Below are 16,227 nucleotides of genomic sequence, written 5' to 3'. Positions count from 1 at the left end.
CAACTTTTAGGGGTTGTGCTGCTGTTTTCAGAGCTACTTCTACTCCGCTGTCACAGCAAGCTCTGCCACAGCAGCGCTCCTCCTCCCCCAAGAACTGCCAAGCAGGATTGCGACCCAGATCCAAGGAGGACAAAATGAGCCCTGCACTCCCCCTCTGGTCTGCCACTTGGTTCTTCCCACTGTGTGAGCCAGGGACTCCAGAAGACACTGGAGCTCTGGAAGCAACCGCAGGAACTTTCTGCTCCTGCTGTAGCCACCCGCCGCACCACTTCCAACCACCCCCAGGGTTGGGGCCAGACTGCTTTCTAACTGGATCTAGCAGTTTTGCCAGTAGCCTGCTCCATGGCCTTTGGTGTTTGTTGGTTGAGAAGCCACTCAGAGATTACCTTTGGCAGTATCCCAACTGGTTGCCCTCAAAGCTTGAGGCGGTATAGCTGATATAACACCAGTCATATGATAACACACAGAATAAATAACAAATGCCTGGGGAGGGCACAAAAGATCTGGCCCATGTAACAGAAGTGATTTGACTGTAAGAAGTATGATTATAGAAACTGACAGATTATATACATTGAGAGTACAATAGGTTTACTGACAAAAAGAGATGAACGCTGACTAATTGAGGAGTAGAAATAAACAAGCAATCTAAAAGTTATCTCAATGAATGAAGAAGGAAATTGAATCAAGATTTCTTATGGTGAAAGTAGTATAAAAAATTCTGCAAACCCCCTGAAATGACAGTGTTGCAAACTCTAAGAATCCCTAAACATATTCAACAATAAAAGCCATATAAAGCAAAAATATTAAATGAGTAAGGACAAAAATTAAAGCTTAAAGGAAGGAAACTAACAAGAGAGAAGAGAATTTAGAACAAAGCATGGAGATATGGTCCAAAAATGTTGCTTCCCTCAAAAAGAGAATGACAGAATTGCAATGCAAAAATATAGAGGCAGAAAGAAAATTTATTGAACTAAATCACAACAATAAAATTGGAAGAATACCCGATAGCTCTGTAAAACTGTATGGATCATAGATCTAGAAGTGAAAGCATCCTTAGAAACCATGCATTCTAGCCCCTTTATTTTACAAAGAAAGAGACTGTATTCTATGGAAGTTAAGTATCTTATCAAAGGCCATATAAGCAGTAAATATTAGAGACAGGATTTGAACTGAAGTCATCTAGACTCTGGAGCCAATGAGATTTTCTCTGTATCACTCTGGGAACTCAAAGATAAGAGGCATGATAATAATCTAAGAAAGATGAGTCTTTCAGAAAAAAATGGTGAAAACCTGGGAAATTAGACAAGAAAATCACCCAGAGATATTGGAATCAGACAGCAAACTACAGACCAAGAGAATGCACAGAAAACCAGTAGAAAGAAACCTGGAGCTTAATTCCCCCTCTAAAATTATAGTCAGTATAACATCAAACACCAAATTTTGTAGGCAGCAGGGGAAAAAAATCTTTACTGTTCCAAGGACAATCAGTCAGAATAATACAGGATTCTTTATTCCTTGTTTACAAGAAATTGAAGGAAACATTGCAATAGGGCATTCAAAAAAAAACACTGATTTGCACCCTAAAACCACATACTCTGCAAAACTGATTCTATGCATAAGAAATGGACATTCCAAAACAGGAATAATTTGAATCATGACTTCAAGACAACAACCCAGAGGTGAAGAAGGGTATTTAATTCACAAACTGACCAAATAGAAGAAAGTTATACACTTCCAGGTAGTTATGAAAGCCTAAGAAATGAAGTGTTTGTTTTCATGATACTAGGGCAATACAAAGCCATGAGTGTGGGGGTGATGGAGTTGTTTTGTTTTGTTTTTTGCTTTTCTTTTTAAAAAGAACTTGCTTTGTCTGAAAGACATTAAGAAGGAAAAGAACATCAGGGGGCTAAAAAAATCTAAGGAGCGCAAGATATAAAGGGAAGAATTAGAAGAACGTTAATTAATCTTTTGTGTATGAAAAAGTATTATCTTTTCATTAGCAAATAGGTATATTTTGGTGGTGTGATAATAGTAAAGAATTCTTCCTGGGCAGAGAGCGGAAATGGGAGATAGTGATCGCTAGTCAGGGCTCAAGAGGGGAGGTAGACCAGAAAATCATAATTTATCCACCTGCTTTTGGGGTAGTAGGAGTGTAACAATACAATGCAAGAGACCAGATCACGGAGAACAGAATGGAAATGGTTCTTGACAGTCTTTCAGTTGGTCAACAAGCATTTATTAGGCACTTTCTTTTTTAAATTAATTCATTATTAGTTTTCAACATTTACTTTTATAAGATTTTGAGTTCTAAATTTCACCCCCTCTCCAAGATGGCGTGCAATCTGATATAGGCCATACATGTACAATCATATTAAACATATTTCCCCATTAGTCATGTTGTGAAAGAAGAATCGGAACAAAAGGGAAAAACCACGAGAAAGGAAAAAAAAGAAGAAAATAGTATGTTCTGATCTGCATTCAGATTCCACGGTTCTTTCCCTGCATACAGATAGCATTTTCCACCACATGTCTTTTGGAGCTAGAGCTAAGTCTATTAAAGTTGATCCCACATTGTTGCTATTATTGGGTACAGTGTTTTCCTGGTTCTGCTCACTTTACATGCATCAGTTCATGTAAATCCAGGTTTTTCTGAAATCCACCTGCTCATCATTTCTTATGGAACAATAGCATTCCATTGCATTCATATACACTTATACAACTTGTTCAGACATTCCCTAATTGATGACCATCCCCTCAATTTCTAATTCTTTGCCACCACAAAAAGAGCTGCTAAAATATTTATGTACATGTAGATCCTTTTCTCTTTTCTCTGATCTCTTTGGGATACAGCCCTAGAAGTGGTATTGTCAGGTCAAAGGGTATGCACAGTTTTATATCCCTTTGGGCTATAATTTGCTCCCCAGAATGGTTGGATTAGTTCACAACTCCGCCAACAATGCATTAGTCTTCCAATTTTTCCCATATCTTCTCCAACATTTATAATTTTCCCATTTGTTCTATTATATATTTTCAATGCCAAGCACTGTGCTAAACTCTGGATATACAAAGACACTATTCTGTGCTCAAAAAGCTCATATTTTAAAGGAAAAGATGGTAAGTAGCCTGAAGTGATCCCATAGACTGGGAAGAGGGTAAGACAAGGGTTCTGCAATACAATTTATGGTGGCTACAGTAAGGTTGGGCACTGTAGGAGAATAGCTTCTCTAAGCCAGACTCATTTTTAGGAACATATGATCTCTGCTCTAGAGTTGTAAGACACCTCAAAGGCCAATTAGCACAAACAATGGTAGAAATGGTAAAGGACAGGATTGGGCCCTTCAGTCTTGGGTTACAGAGGATTTCTTGCTATACTTCATATCAAGAACTCTGCTGAGAATAGATTCGAGAATACCTTAGAAGCATAAAGTATTAACATTTCTTGTAAAGGAGCGTATATACATATCTATCTATCTATATATATATATAGATAGATATAATTTATAATTTATATCACTGTAATGAAGAGAATGGAAGATGTTGGGGTCAGGGATTGAGAGGATTAGTTTTCGAATTAGCTAAGAAAAGGAAAGGTACAAGAACAGAAAAGAAGGAAGAGGAAGGGAAGAGGAGAGAGAGACAGACAGACAGACAGAGAGAGTAAGAGAATTAACATTCTAACAAAAGAAATTTAAAAGATCAAATTAGTACAAACAAAACAAACCATAGAGACTTACGATGACTTAGAGGAGGCAAATAATCTATCTATCTATCTTATCTGTGCTATCTATTATCTGTCATCTATTTCTCTATCTCTAAGTATCTAAATTTCTAGATATATATTGATTTACATGTATAAGATTTAAATACTATATTATATATAATTTGATGGAAGGAAAATTTAAAAACTTAACAATTAAAATCCTAAATATGAATAGATTAAACTCCTTCAATAAAAAAGAATAAAGATATATTTTTTAAAAGTCAGCAATTTCTTGAATACAGGAAATACATAAAAAACACATAAACATAACCAGAGTGAAATGAAACAATAAAGATAAAGCATCTTTTATGGTCTAGGTGATGCCAAAAACTAGGAATTGTGATCATGTGTTCAGAGAGGCCATCAATAAAAATTAATAATGTCAAAAGAGAACAGGAAACCATATAATACTTAAAGGTTCTAGGAACAATTTTTCAAACTCTATTAAATATATACAACAAATTGCATACTAAGTTCTTAAAAGAAGGCTAGATGAATTACAAAAAAGACACTGAAAGTATCACAATGAGAAATGAATACTTTAATATTCTTTCTTAGATTTAAATAAATCCATAGAAAGTTAAACAAGATGAAAAGTATGGAACTGTTTATTGGAAAAAGCAGATTTGGATAACCTGAAGCTACTTCTGAATGGGAGTACTGAAAAATACACATATTTATAATCTTCCTATGAAACCTTTAAAAACTGATCATATGTTAGACCATAGGAAAATATTTTTTGTTGTTTTTAATTTTTTAAAAAAATAATTATCAACTTAACAAAGAGAAAAAAAGAACACTTCCATATACAAAACAGAAAGATCACAAAAAGATTATATGTGAAACCATGGAACTTTGGTCCTTATTGCTTTCTTTTTTAAAAGTATGTAACAAGGTTTCCGGGGGTGGAGCCAAGATGGCGGCTGGTAAGCACGGACTAGACTGAGCTCCGTACCCGAGTCCCTCCAAAAACCTATAAAAATGGCTCTGAACCAATTCTAGAACAGCAGAACCCACAGAACAGCAGAGGGAAGCAGGGCTCCAGCCCAGGACAACCTGGATGGTCTCTGGGTGAGGTCTATTCCACACGGAGCTGGGAGCTGGGAGCTGGGAATGGAGTGGAGCAGAACCCAGCCTGAGCGGCGTGGACCATCCAGACCAGAAGCCAGGCAGAGGGGGCCCTAGCACCCTGAATATGTGAGCTGCGGCAGTTACCAGGCCCCTCGACCCACAAACACCAAAGACTGTGGAGAAGGTTAGTGGGAAAAGCTGCGGTAGTGGAAGGAGTTCGCAGTTCGGCTTCCAGCCCCGGGGGCAGCGGAGGTGGGGCAGCTACAGCTGTTGTTACTTCCGGCTCCAGGCCCACCTGGTGGGAGGAATTAAGTGGCGGATCAGAGCAGGAGTGCACAGCCTGCCGAAGATCTGAGCCCAGTTCGGGTTGGGGGTCCTTGGGGAAGGAGCAGTGCTGGTGCGGCAGAGCTGGCACCTCCCCCCCAAATGTGGAACATAGAACTCTGTAGTCTACAAGCAGTCATACCCCACTGAAAAACTCAAGGGTCAAGTTAGTTGGTTGGGAATATGGCCAGGCAGCGAAAACGTGCCCAGAGTCAGTCTCAGACTTTGGGTTCTTTTTTTGGTGACAAAGAAGACCAAAACATACAGCCTAAAGAAGACAACAAAGTCATAGAGCCTACAACAAAAGCCTCCAAAAAAAACATGAACTGGCCCCAGGCCATAGAAGAACTCAAAAAGGATTTGGAAAAGCAAGTTAGAGAAGTAGAGGAAAAATTGGGAAGAGAAATGAGAAGGATGCGAGAAAACCATGAAAAACAAGTCAATGACTTGCTAAAGGATACCCAAAAAAATACTGAAAAATACACTGAAGAAAACAACACCTTATAAAACAGACTAACTCAAATGGCAAAAGAGCTCCAAAAAGCCAATGAGGAGAAGAATGCCTTGAAAGGCAGAATTAGCCAAATGGAAAAGGAGGTCCAAAACACCACTGAAGAAAATACTACTTTAAAAATTAGATTGGAGCAAGTGGAAGCTAGTGACTTTATGAGAAATCAGGATATTATAAAACAGAACCAAAGGAATGAAAAAATGGAAGACAATGTGAAATATCTCCTTGGAAAAACGACTGACCTGGAAAATAGATCCAGGAGAGATAATTTAAAAATTGTTGGACTACCTGAAAGCCATGATCAAAAAAAGAGCCTAGATACCATCTTTCAAGAAATTATCAAGGAGAACTGCCCTGATATTCTAGAGCCACAGGGTAAAATAGAAATTGAAAGAATCCATCGATCGCCTCCTCAGATAGATCCCAAAAAGAAATCTCCTAGGAATATTGTCGCCAAATTCCAGAGCTCCCAGATCAAGGAGAAAATACTGCAAGCAGCCAGAAAGAAACAATTTGAGTATTGTGGAAACCCAATCAGAATAACCCAAGATCTGGCAGCTTCTACATTAAGAGATCGAAGGGCTTGGAATACAATATTCCGGAGGTCATTGGAGCTAGGATTAAAACCTAGAATCACCTACCCAGCAAAACTGAGTATCATGTTCCAAGGCAAAATATGGAGTTTCAATAAAATAGAGGACTTTCAAGCTTTCTCAGTGAAAAGACCAGAACTGAATAGAAAATTTGACTTTCAAACACAAGAATCAAGAGAAGCATGAAAAGGTAATCAAGAAACGGAAATTGCAAGGGACTTACTAAAGTTGAACTGTTTTGTTTACATTCCTACATGGAAAGATGATGAGTATGATTCATGAGACCTCAGTATTAGGGTAGTTGAAGGGAATATGCATATATATATATGTATATATATATATATATGTTTATGTATATATATAAGTGAATGTGTATGTATGTATATATCTATGTCTATATGTATGTACGTGTATATATGTGTGTGTATATATGTATATATGTGTGTGTTTATATATATATATGTAAAAGAGAGAGAGCAGACACAGGGTGAGTTGAAGATGAAGGGAAGATATCTAAAAGAAATAAAATGAAATTAGGGGATGAGAGAGCAACATACTGAGAGAGGGAGATAGGGAGAGATAGAATGGGGTGGATTATCTGGCATAAAGGTGGCAAGAGGAAGCAGTTCTATGGGAGGAGGGGAGAGGGCAGGTGAGGGAGGAATGAGTGAACTTTGCTCTCATCAGATTTGGCCTGAAGGGGAATACCATACATACTCAGTTGGGTATCTTACCCCACAGGAAAGAAGAGGGAGGAAGATAAAAAAAAAATAAAAGGCGGGGGGGATGATGGAGGGGAGGGCAGAGGGGGGTGGAGGTAATCAAAACAAACACTTTGGAAAGGGGACAGGGTCAAGGGAGAAAATTCAATAAAGCGGGATGGGTTGGGAAGGAGCAAAATGTAGTTAGCCTTTCACAACATGAGTATTGTGGAAGGGTTATACATAATAATACATGTGTGGCCTAGGTTGAATTGCTCGGCTTCTTAGGGAGGGTGGCTGGGAAGGGAAGAGGGAAGAGAATTTGAAACTCAAAGTTTTAAAATCAGATGTTCAAAAACAAAAAAAGTTTTTGTATGCAACTAAAAAATAAGATACACAGGCAATGGGGCGTAGAAATTTATCTTGCCCTACAAGAAAGGAAGGGAAAAGGGGATGAGAGGGGAGGGGGGTGATAGAGGGGAGGGCTGACTGGGGAACAGGGCAACCAGAATATAAGCCATCTTGGAGTGGGGGGGGAGGGTAGAAATGGGGAGAAAATTTGTAATTCAAACTGTTGTGAAAATCAATGCTGAAAACCAAATATGTTAAATAAATAAATTTAAATTAAAGAAAAAAAGTATGTAACAAGTTCAACCCATTGTTTTCAAAATTCTCCTGCTTGTTTATGCTTTCTTCTAAACTGCTTTCTGTATTCTTTTTGAATAAAAAAAAGTTCCATTGGTCAACTTCTTTTTAATTTTCTTTGTTTTTTCTTGCATCATCATAGTTACCCCTCCCACAGACATATGCAGTGTCTCCAATTAAAGACAGAAAAAAAAATCTTGTAAGAGATAAGCGTAGTCAAGAAAAACAAATTCGCACAATGGGCATGGGTCATGTCTGAAAATGTTTTTCCTCTTCCACACCTTATTTCCATCTTTTGTTAGGAGGTGGTAACACACTTCATCATAAGCCCTCTGGAGATATGTTTGGCCATTTCTGTGATAATAGTTCTTGAGTCTTTCAGCAATTTTTTCTTTACAATATTGTTGTCATTCTATAAATTGTTCTACTGATATGCTCAATTCACTTTGTGTCAGTCCTGCTTCCCAGGTTTCTGTAAAATTATCTATTTCACCATTTCTTATGATGCAATAATATTTTATTTCATTCATATACCACAATATATTCAGCCTAACTAATAACTAATGGTTATTCCCTTAGTTTCCAGTTATTGTCTCTTCTCCTCTCACCTCCACTTATAATACCCACTTCAGTATCAGAGAATTCATTTGCTTGTACCCCTCTCCATATTATACTTTTGAAAAAATCCCACTCCTTCCCTATCCCCATCCCCATTGAGTTTTTGTATTTCTTCAAACTCTTGGGGGGGGGGCAGAGTGTGAAATAGAGGAGGGGACACTCAGCCCTCCATCTGATTTAGAAAATAGTGAAGTTCATCTTATGCCGCTTCCCTGCCCCCTCCGCCTGCCCCATCCTTTCCTTCATTTTTAGATGCCCTTCTTAAGCACTTCAATTAGGAAGAATCGTAAGTTTTATCCCTTTATCTTCCAAACTAATGTGTAGTCTGTCCATTATCTTTCTGCTCTTAAAACCCTCAGAAGAGAAACAATCCATCCTCAGGTGTTCTCGTTTTCTTATTTAACTCCCTCAATACTCTTTATTGACTTTAAGATTCTGAGAGGACACTTGCATCTTTTTTCCCTAATAGCATACTAGTCTTTCTTTGTCATCATACAGCCCATTACAATTGCTCACATAAATTTACCTTTCTAAGCAGCCAGGTAGCACAGCGCATAAAGCATCTGACCTGGAGTCAGGAAAACTTGAGTTCAAATCTGGTCTCAGGCACTAACTGTCTAGGGCAAGTCACTTAACCTTTGTCTGCCCTTTGTTTCCCCATCTGTAAAATGGAGGAAATAATAACACCTACCTCCCAAGGTTCTTGTGAGGATCAAATGAGATATTTGCAAAGCCCTTAGCACAGGTCCTAGCACATAGTAGGTGTTTAATAAATGCTATTATTATTATGACTATTATCTCGAGTCTTACATTTAAATTTTGGAGTTTCTTCTTGGTTACTGTCTTTTCATCAGAAAATCTTGAAAGTTCTTTATTTATTGAAAGGCTCATTTCCTTGTATCATTATACTCAGTTTTGTAGGATGATTTATTCTTATTTTTAGGTCCATATCTTTTGTCTTTTGGACCATTCTGTCCCAAGACCTCCTCTTCTTTTAGTAGAAGCTGCCAAGTCTTATGTTATTCTATGGTTCCTTGGCACATGAACTCTTTGGTTGCTTGGAGGTTTTCTCTCTTTGACATCTCTGGATACGGGGCCTAGATTTTGGCTATGACATTCCTGGAGATTTCTTTCAGGAAATGATTAGTGGATTCTTTCTAGCTTTACTTTATCCTCTGGTTCATTCATGATTTCTTGAAATATAGTGTCCAGTTTTTTTAATCATGTTTCTAGGGAGTTTGATGATACTTAAGCTACCTCTTTTTAACCCGTTTTTCAGGTTGGTTTTTTTTTACACTAGATGTCATTTTTTTCCCCAATCTTTTAATTTTTTTTCCTGAAGTTTTTTGTTACCTCATGGAGTTTCTGTTTGTTTTATTCTAATTTATAGGGGGTTCATTATTTGAGTAAGATTTACAGCTTCATGTTTGAAGCTATTTATTCTCCTTTGAATTCTTTCCTCCCAAACTTTCAGTTCATTTTTTAAATTTCTTACTTGCTCTATTTATTTATTTATCCATTTGTTTGTTTATAGCTAATGATGTAAACCTCTTAGAAAATCTGTTTTTTTTAAATCTTTCCTTGCAGTTGTTATGGAATTGTGCTGGACCACACTTTCTTCTGCTTCCTATCTCTCCAATCTCAGTTGTTAAGTTGGAGCTTTGTATCACGACCAGGGTTTACTTGCTGCTGCACTTTTGGTAACCCGAAGAGGTTTTCTGAAGTTTGGTGGCTCATAGATTTGTAGGACTATAGAATTCAGAGCTAGAAGGAATCTTTGAGCTCTTTCTAGTCCCATCCCTTTGTTTCTAATCAATTCCCTTCAGGAAGTAGAAGTGACTTGCATAGGTCACACAGGGAATAAGTCACAGAAATAAGGTAGGGCCTAGATTCTCTGCCTCAGAATCAGGTTCCCTCTCTATCCCACCATCTTATCTTTCTTCATTAAACTAGTTTTTCATTTGTCACTAAAAATTACTACAAAAAAATCTGTGAATGAGATGACATCTTTCCAAACCTATTTGTTTCAGCAAATTTCATGCAGCACCTTTGGGGAAAATGTTTATCTCCAAATGTGCATTTTTCTAGAAAACTAAATACAATAATTATTTTTAAAAAAATAAACCAATATAGATGAAAATTTTTTCTCACCTTTATTATGTGGTCTTCCTTTGTTAGTTATCAAACTTAGAGTGCAATTTGTCTTTTTCTTGAAGATTCAAAGTTATATTTATGGATATTAATTATTATATATGCACCAGTATCTTCAGGAGGCAACTAACATGGATAGAGCACCGGGCTTGGAGTCAGGAAGAGCTAGTTCAAATCCAGCCTCAGACATTACTTGTGTGACCCTTGGCAAGTCACTTAAACCTGTGCTTGCCTTAATTTCTTGGAGAAGGAAATGGCTAACCACTCCAATATCTTTGCCAAGAAAACCCCATGGACAGTATTGGCATGCTTTGGTCCATGGGGTCACAAAGAGTTGGACACAACTAAATAACTGAGCAACAACAAGCAGTATCTTTAGATATTGTTCAGAGGTACACAACTTACTGTACATTAAATGGCTCCAGAATGCTGGGCTTTTATGATCTGAGGGATCTTGTTCTTTTTTTTTCAGTTTCCATTCTTGCTGTCAGTCCTTATTTTTATTTTTTATATTCTTTTGCTCTTATGAGGGAATCTTTTGTTTAGCATCCTTTTATCATTGTTTTTTCTCTCCTAATCTATTGCTCTTGACATATTATTGGTTTAAAAAAGATTCATGTTTTTGTCAATCTTATTATGTACTTTGACAGAATTTCGTGTAAAACCAGATTTAATAGTGAGAGCCAGTGCTTTGGAACAGATATTTTGGAGGCCCTGCTGGCTCTTTCTTTATCTTTTGATTGAAGGCCTTGTCTCACAGCAATTCACAAGAAATAATATTCAAGAAGAGATTCATCAATAAAACTCATGGTCTACGATATCTATATAAGAATGCAAAAATATTCCAAATAAGTGAGGTGAAATAGAGACTTTAATTGTAAGATCAATATAGAGTAGCACTGAATATTCATAGGATGTAATCCTATGAGGGCATCCAAGAACACAAAGGAAAATATGGAGAGAATTTGGATGAGGTTCAATTGAAAGAGAAACAGAAGCAATGTTGGTGTAATGATGCACTTTGCATTACTTGGACCAAAAGAGGGATTAGATAAGAAACTTAGCATGAAAGCATGATATTTTGATAACTGGGAAAACCAACCATCCAGATATTTGTTGGAAACTTCTTTATGCTAATGTAGAATAGCTGATGATTCTGTGAATGTTTTTAAACAATAATTTCAATCTTCAAATGGTGAAGTAAATTACTAAAAGAACTATTCTGGACCTAGTTCTGACCAAGTACGAAGAACTAATTGCTAAAGAAATAATGAGTGATTCCCTCCTTGTAGTCAAGTGACTCTTCAATCATAGAATTCTTGTTAAAAACAAAAACACCCAATGGAGCAGAAAGCCAGGCATAGACTGAAGTACACTCTAGAATTGGAGGGGGAGGTAGAATTCATAGGAAAGGAGAGGTGGAGTCCCAGGGCCAGAAGTCTGCTTGGGAAGCTCTTGGAATGAGGACCAAAAGAGGCAGCTACCTAAAGATGCCAATGTGACTGCACTGTGACAAAATTTGCTTTAAAAAAGACATGTATGGAAAATGAAATTAAAGACAAGTTTCAGAGGATGCATACAAAATATTAATATGGTTCCCTAAGAATAGCATCAGGACCATTAAAAGTCCAATGCACTGAGTCTGGTGATGAATGCCCAGAATGACAAAAAGAACTTTTTCATCGATGTTGGGAATAAGAGGAGTATCAAAACTACTATCCCTAGTTCTTCCATTTGTCCTGGCAGGTTGGATCCCCAAATGGCTGCTTATTACCTCAGTGGTCTAGGTAACCCCAAAGAGTTAAAGGTGGTTTTTTAAAAATATAGACCATGAGCCCTACCTGTGTATTTTTCCCAATGATTATCAGCTAATGGTTAATACCATTTAACTACCCAGACCTAATTGGCTTTTAGAAGTGAGTATTTACTGAGGTAATATAGTAAAAAGCATTAGTAAGAAACATCCCCCAAACTGAAGGCATGCTATCCCATAAGTAAAATAGAGTCCATAGGTAAGTGAGTTCAAGCTTAGGGGAATGTATGGCAAAGGGGGTAATACATATCCTCTTAAAATGGAAGTCAAATTTTCCTTTTGAGGAGTCCTTATAATGTTCTCCTCAGGTGGGATGTATCTTTCTGTTGGGTCTCTTGTAAATTCTTGAAGCTGACTTCCTTAGAATGTCCAGTTCATCTTCACCTCTTGATGCAAACACTTCTATCAGGCACTGACCTGCAGACCCTGCTAGGACAACCATGAAAAGTCCAAAATCTTCCAACATTTTGAAGTTTACCAAGTTATCTGCCGGTCATAGTGGGAAGAGGAAGACAAAGAATATTCTGCTCTCCTCTAAGGGATTCCCTCTCAATGGCTTGGTTGCAACAGCTTCTACCATTGAGCAGACCTGCCACTCAAATGCTGAGTTCCTTATTAACTTGCTATTTTGTACAAGGTTCACAGGGCATGATTGAGTAACATAAGCCCAATGCATTTCCTGTGTAGCATCATCTCATTTCAATGAATGGCTTTTACTCTTTTCAAATCAATCAAGTTCTTTTTGCAATTTGTTTAATGCCTTTTATTCCATTGAAATATTCTCTCTTTGATTAATGAAATTACTTTAAGTTCAGTGAGGTGATTGATTGATTTAATCAACCCCCCACCTTAAGAAAAGAAAGAGTAGGACCATGTCTTGGATGGTGAAAAAATCATCTCTATTCCTCAACTCTTATTTTGCTTGTTTTCTCTTCTCAATAAGATGATTTTTGGATTGAGAATGATAGAAATGGTTGATAGAGGGCAGAAATTGGAGATAAGTAAGGATATTGTAAAAAAGCACTTTTCTGTTCTCAGTAAATTTTAATCACTAGGCCCAAATGAACTGTATTCTAGTTTATTGAAGGAATCGATTAGTGTGGTTTCTGAGCTGATATCTATGATTTTTGAAAGATTCTTGAAACTAGGATAGTTGTTACAAAACTGGTAAAGAATAGATGTTCCAGTTTTCTGAAATGGTCAGAAAGTGAAGTCATAATCTCTTTTAGCTTCAGTTTCCTTATTCATAAAATGGAGATCATAATAGTACCTACCTCTCCTAGGGTTGTTGTGAGGAGCAAATGAGTTAATAATTGAAAAGTCCTTAGCACAGTACATGGAACATAATGATTGCTATATAAATGTTAGATATTATTATTATTATTATTAAAACTGTAAGTTGGTGACCTTGACTTCTAGTCTTGGAAAAATTCTAAAACCTTATATGAAAGAGGTGCTTTATGATCATTTAGAAAGGGAAGCATTCATCACAAAAAGCCATCATATTGTTGTTTGTTTTTTTTTTAATTAAGAGCAAACCATGCCAAACTAAACCAATTACCTATGGTTTTTTTAGTTTGTTTTTGTTTTTTTTTTTTTGGTAAGTAAACTGGTGGGTCAAGGAATATTATAGACATAATAAACTTTAACAAAGTCTTTGATAGGATCTCTTTAACTTTGTGGACAAGATAGAAAAAAGGATTAAACACTTGATGGATTCCTAAATGGTTAAATAATTGGATCCAAAGAGTAGCCATTAATGGATTGGTATAAAGTGAAGTCTTGAGTGAGGTATTCCAGGTTTCTGTCCTTGGCCTCATGCTCCTCAAATGATTTGTCAGCAATAAAATAAAGTTAAATTTTGACAAAGCTTTGGTGGTACAGTGGATAGAACACTGGACCTGGAGTCAGAAAGACTCATCTTCCTGAGTTCAATCTGGCCTCAGACGCTAGTTGTGTGACTCTAGGCAAGTCACTGTTTGCCTCAGTTTCCTCATCCGTAAAAATGAGCTGGAGAAGAAAATGGCAAAGCACTCCAGTGTCTTTGGCCAGAAAACCACAAATTGGATAACAAAGAGTCAGACAGGACTATAAAACAACTAAACATCATCAGCATCACCTTCCCAGATGATCCAAAGCTGGGAAAGATAACTAATATGATAGTCATGATCCAAAAAAACTCAACAGATCAAGGGAAGATGAATGCAACATTCTATACTCCAGTTCAAATTCAGTTCATTTCAATATATGTTGAATTGAACATGTTACATTAAAAGAGGAATAATTTACAAAACAATTGCTTTAACAGTCCCAATTAGACCAAATCTAGAGGATAGTGTTTGGTTTTAGGCGTTACATTTTAGGAAAATCATAGATAATGGGGAAGTTGGGGCCATAATATATAATAGGCACTATAGGTACTGTGTCTATGAGCTACAAAAACGAAAAGATATAAAAAAGTTGACCTTAAAAAATCCCAATAAAAACCTCTTTTAAAAGACTCTTCTTGAATAAATATATGAGAATTAGAGTTATTTCAAAATGTCTTAGGGCGGATGCAGTGTGACAACTTGCTAATGGTATTTTAGAATATATTCTTGGTTAGGTATCAATCGAGCTGACTGCTGAGGTCTTGGAAGTCTGATTTTTAGAAAACTGGGACATTACATAAATAAAGGAATCAATATGCGTAGCTTTTGTATTTTAGAAGTGATTTCTTATTCTCCAGAATGGATGGAGAGATTGAAAGAAAATAATCACCTCTTTTCCATTTAATTGTGCAAGTCACAGAATCTATTACTCATCTGATGTATGTGTGCCGTAATGGTGACAGCAAAAACATTTTTCAGGCACTGTTCAGTTTCAATCATGTACGACTCTTCATGATCTCTTTTGGGGTTTTCTTGGCCAAAAAAATGGAATGGTTTACCATGTCCTTCTCCAGCTCATTTTACAGATGAGGAACTGAGGCAAACAGGAGTAAGTGACTTGCCCAGGATGACACAGCTAGTAAGTGTTTGAGACCAAATTTGAACTCAGGACGATGAGTCTTCCTGATTCCAAGTATCAACTGGGTTACCAAGTGGACAGCAAAAACATTTTCAAAGTACAATGTTCCAAATCTGGTGCTTTGTTTTCTCTAAAAAATGAAGTCAAATAAAAGTGATTTTTAAATTTTTTTTTCTGAATATATTTATAATTTTCTTTACAGAGATGTGATGTTGAATATAACAGGTGAAAAACTCACAGAGCATGAGATTATGACAGTTGGACGTTACTACAGTGTGAGAGAAGACTCTGATGCAGATCAGACTTTCCTTCTTGCGCTTGTTCAAGAACAATTGAAAAAATACACCTTTGAGATTTTTGACAAAATGATGGCCATGTGCATATACAAGGATCAGGCCAAGTAAGTCTTCAGAAAGTTTATCCAAGTTAATTGATATTTTAAGCTTCTCCAAACCTGAATGAGAAAGGGATTCATAAGATTTTTTTTTACATTTTTCACAGAGAATACCTAGCCCAAGACTGCAAGGAATAGCTTAAATCAGTCACAAAGGAGAGTTTACTAAAGAGTTTATTTTTTCATCAGATTCATGATTTTGTGTTTGCTGATGAAGTACTTTGACTTCAAGGGAAACTTGCTCTTCTCCTTGAATTTTCTCATTATCTATTACCAACACTCATAATTATTTGATGAGCTAAGATTTCAACAAGATTAAGCAACATGACATTTGCTACCTTTTAATATTATTTTGTGCCAAGTAACGACCAACTATTTTGACCTCCATCATAGAAAGAACACTTTGCTGTTAAATTCCGTATAATCTTTCTTTGAAATTATAGAGAGCAAATCAAGAGTTTATCTTTCTGAATCTGAATTTTAATAAAATTTCAGTATAATTCAATTACTAAGAAATGTTATCTTCAAGGCATCCAGGAAAAATTTAAAACCTTTGAGGTAAACAATATAAATCCAACTTTTCCCTTGCAAAATTTGGTATCTCCCTATCTAGGGCAAGGAAGAGAAATTTTTTTTA

The 16,227-nt window shown here is 36.7% G+C and overlaps 1 protein-coding gene across 1 annotated transcript in view; it reads left to right on the top strand.

The window, feature by feature from the left end:
* EFHC2 (EF-hand domain containing 2) overlaps positions 1-16,227 on the top strand; it is a 280,790-nt gene that overhangs the window by 201,340 nt on the left and 63,223 nt on the right. The window contains 1 exon segment of the mRNA XM_036747276.1: positions 15,399-15,596. Within this exon segment, the coding sequence (XP_036603171.1) occupies positions 15,399-15,596 (198 nt within the window).

The sequence above is a fragment of the Trichosurus vulpecula genome, chromosome 2, assembly GCF_011100635.1.
Source record: "Trichosurus vulpecula isolate mTriVul1 chromosome 2, mTriVul1.pri, whole genome shotgun sequence".
Lineage (NCBI taxonomy): Eukaryota > Metazoa > Chordata > Mammalia > Diprotodontia > Phalangeridae > Trichosurus > Trichosurus vulpecula.
Note: the sequence above shows the minus strand (reverse complement) of the source record. Positions and strands in the feature narration are given on the sequence as shown.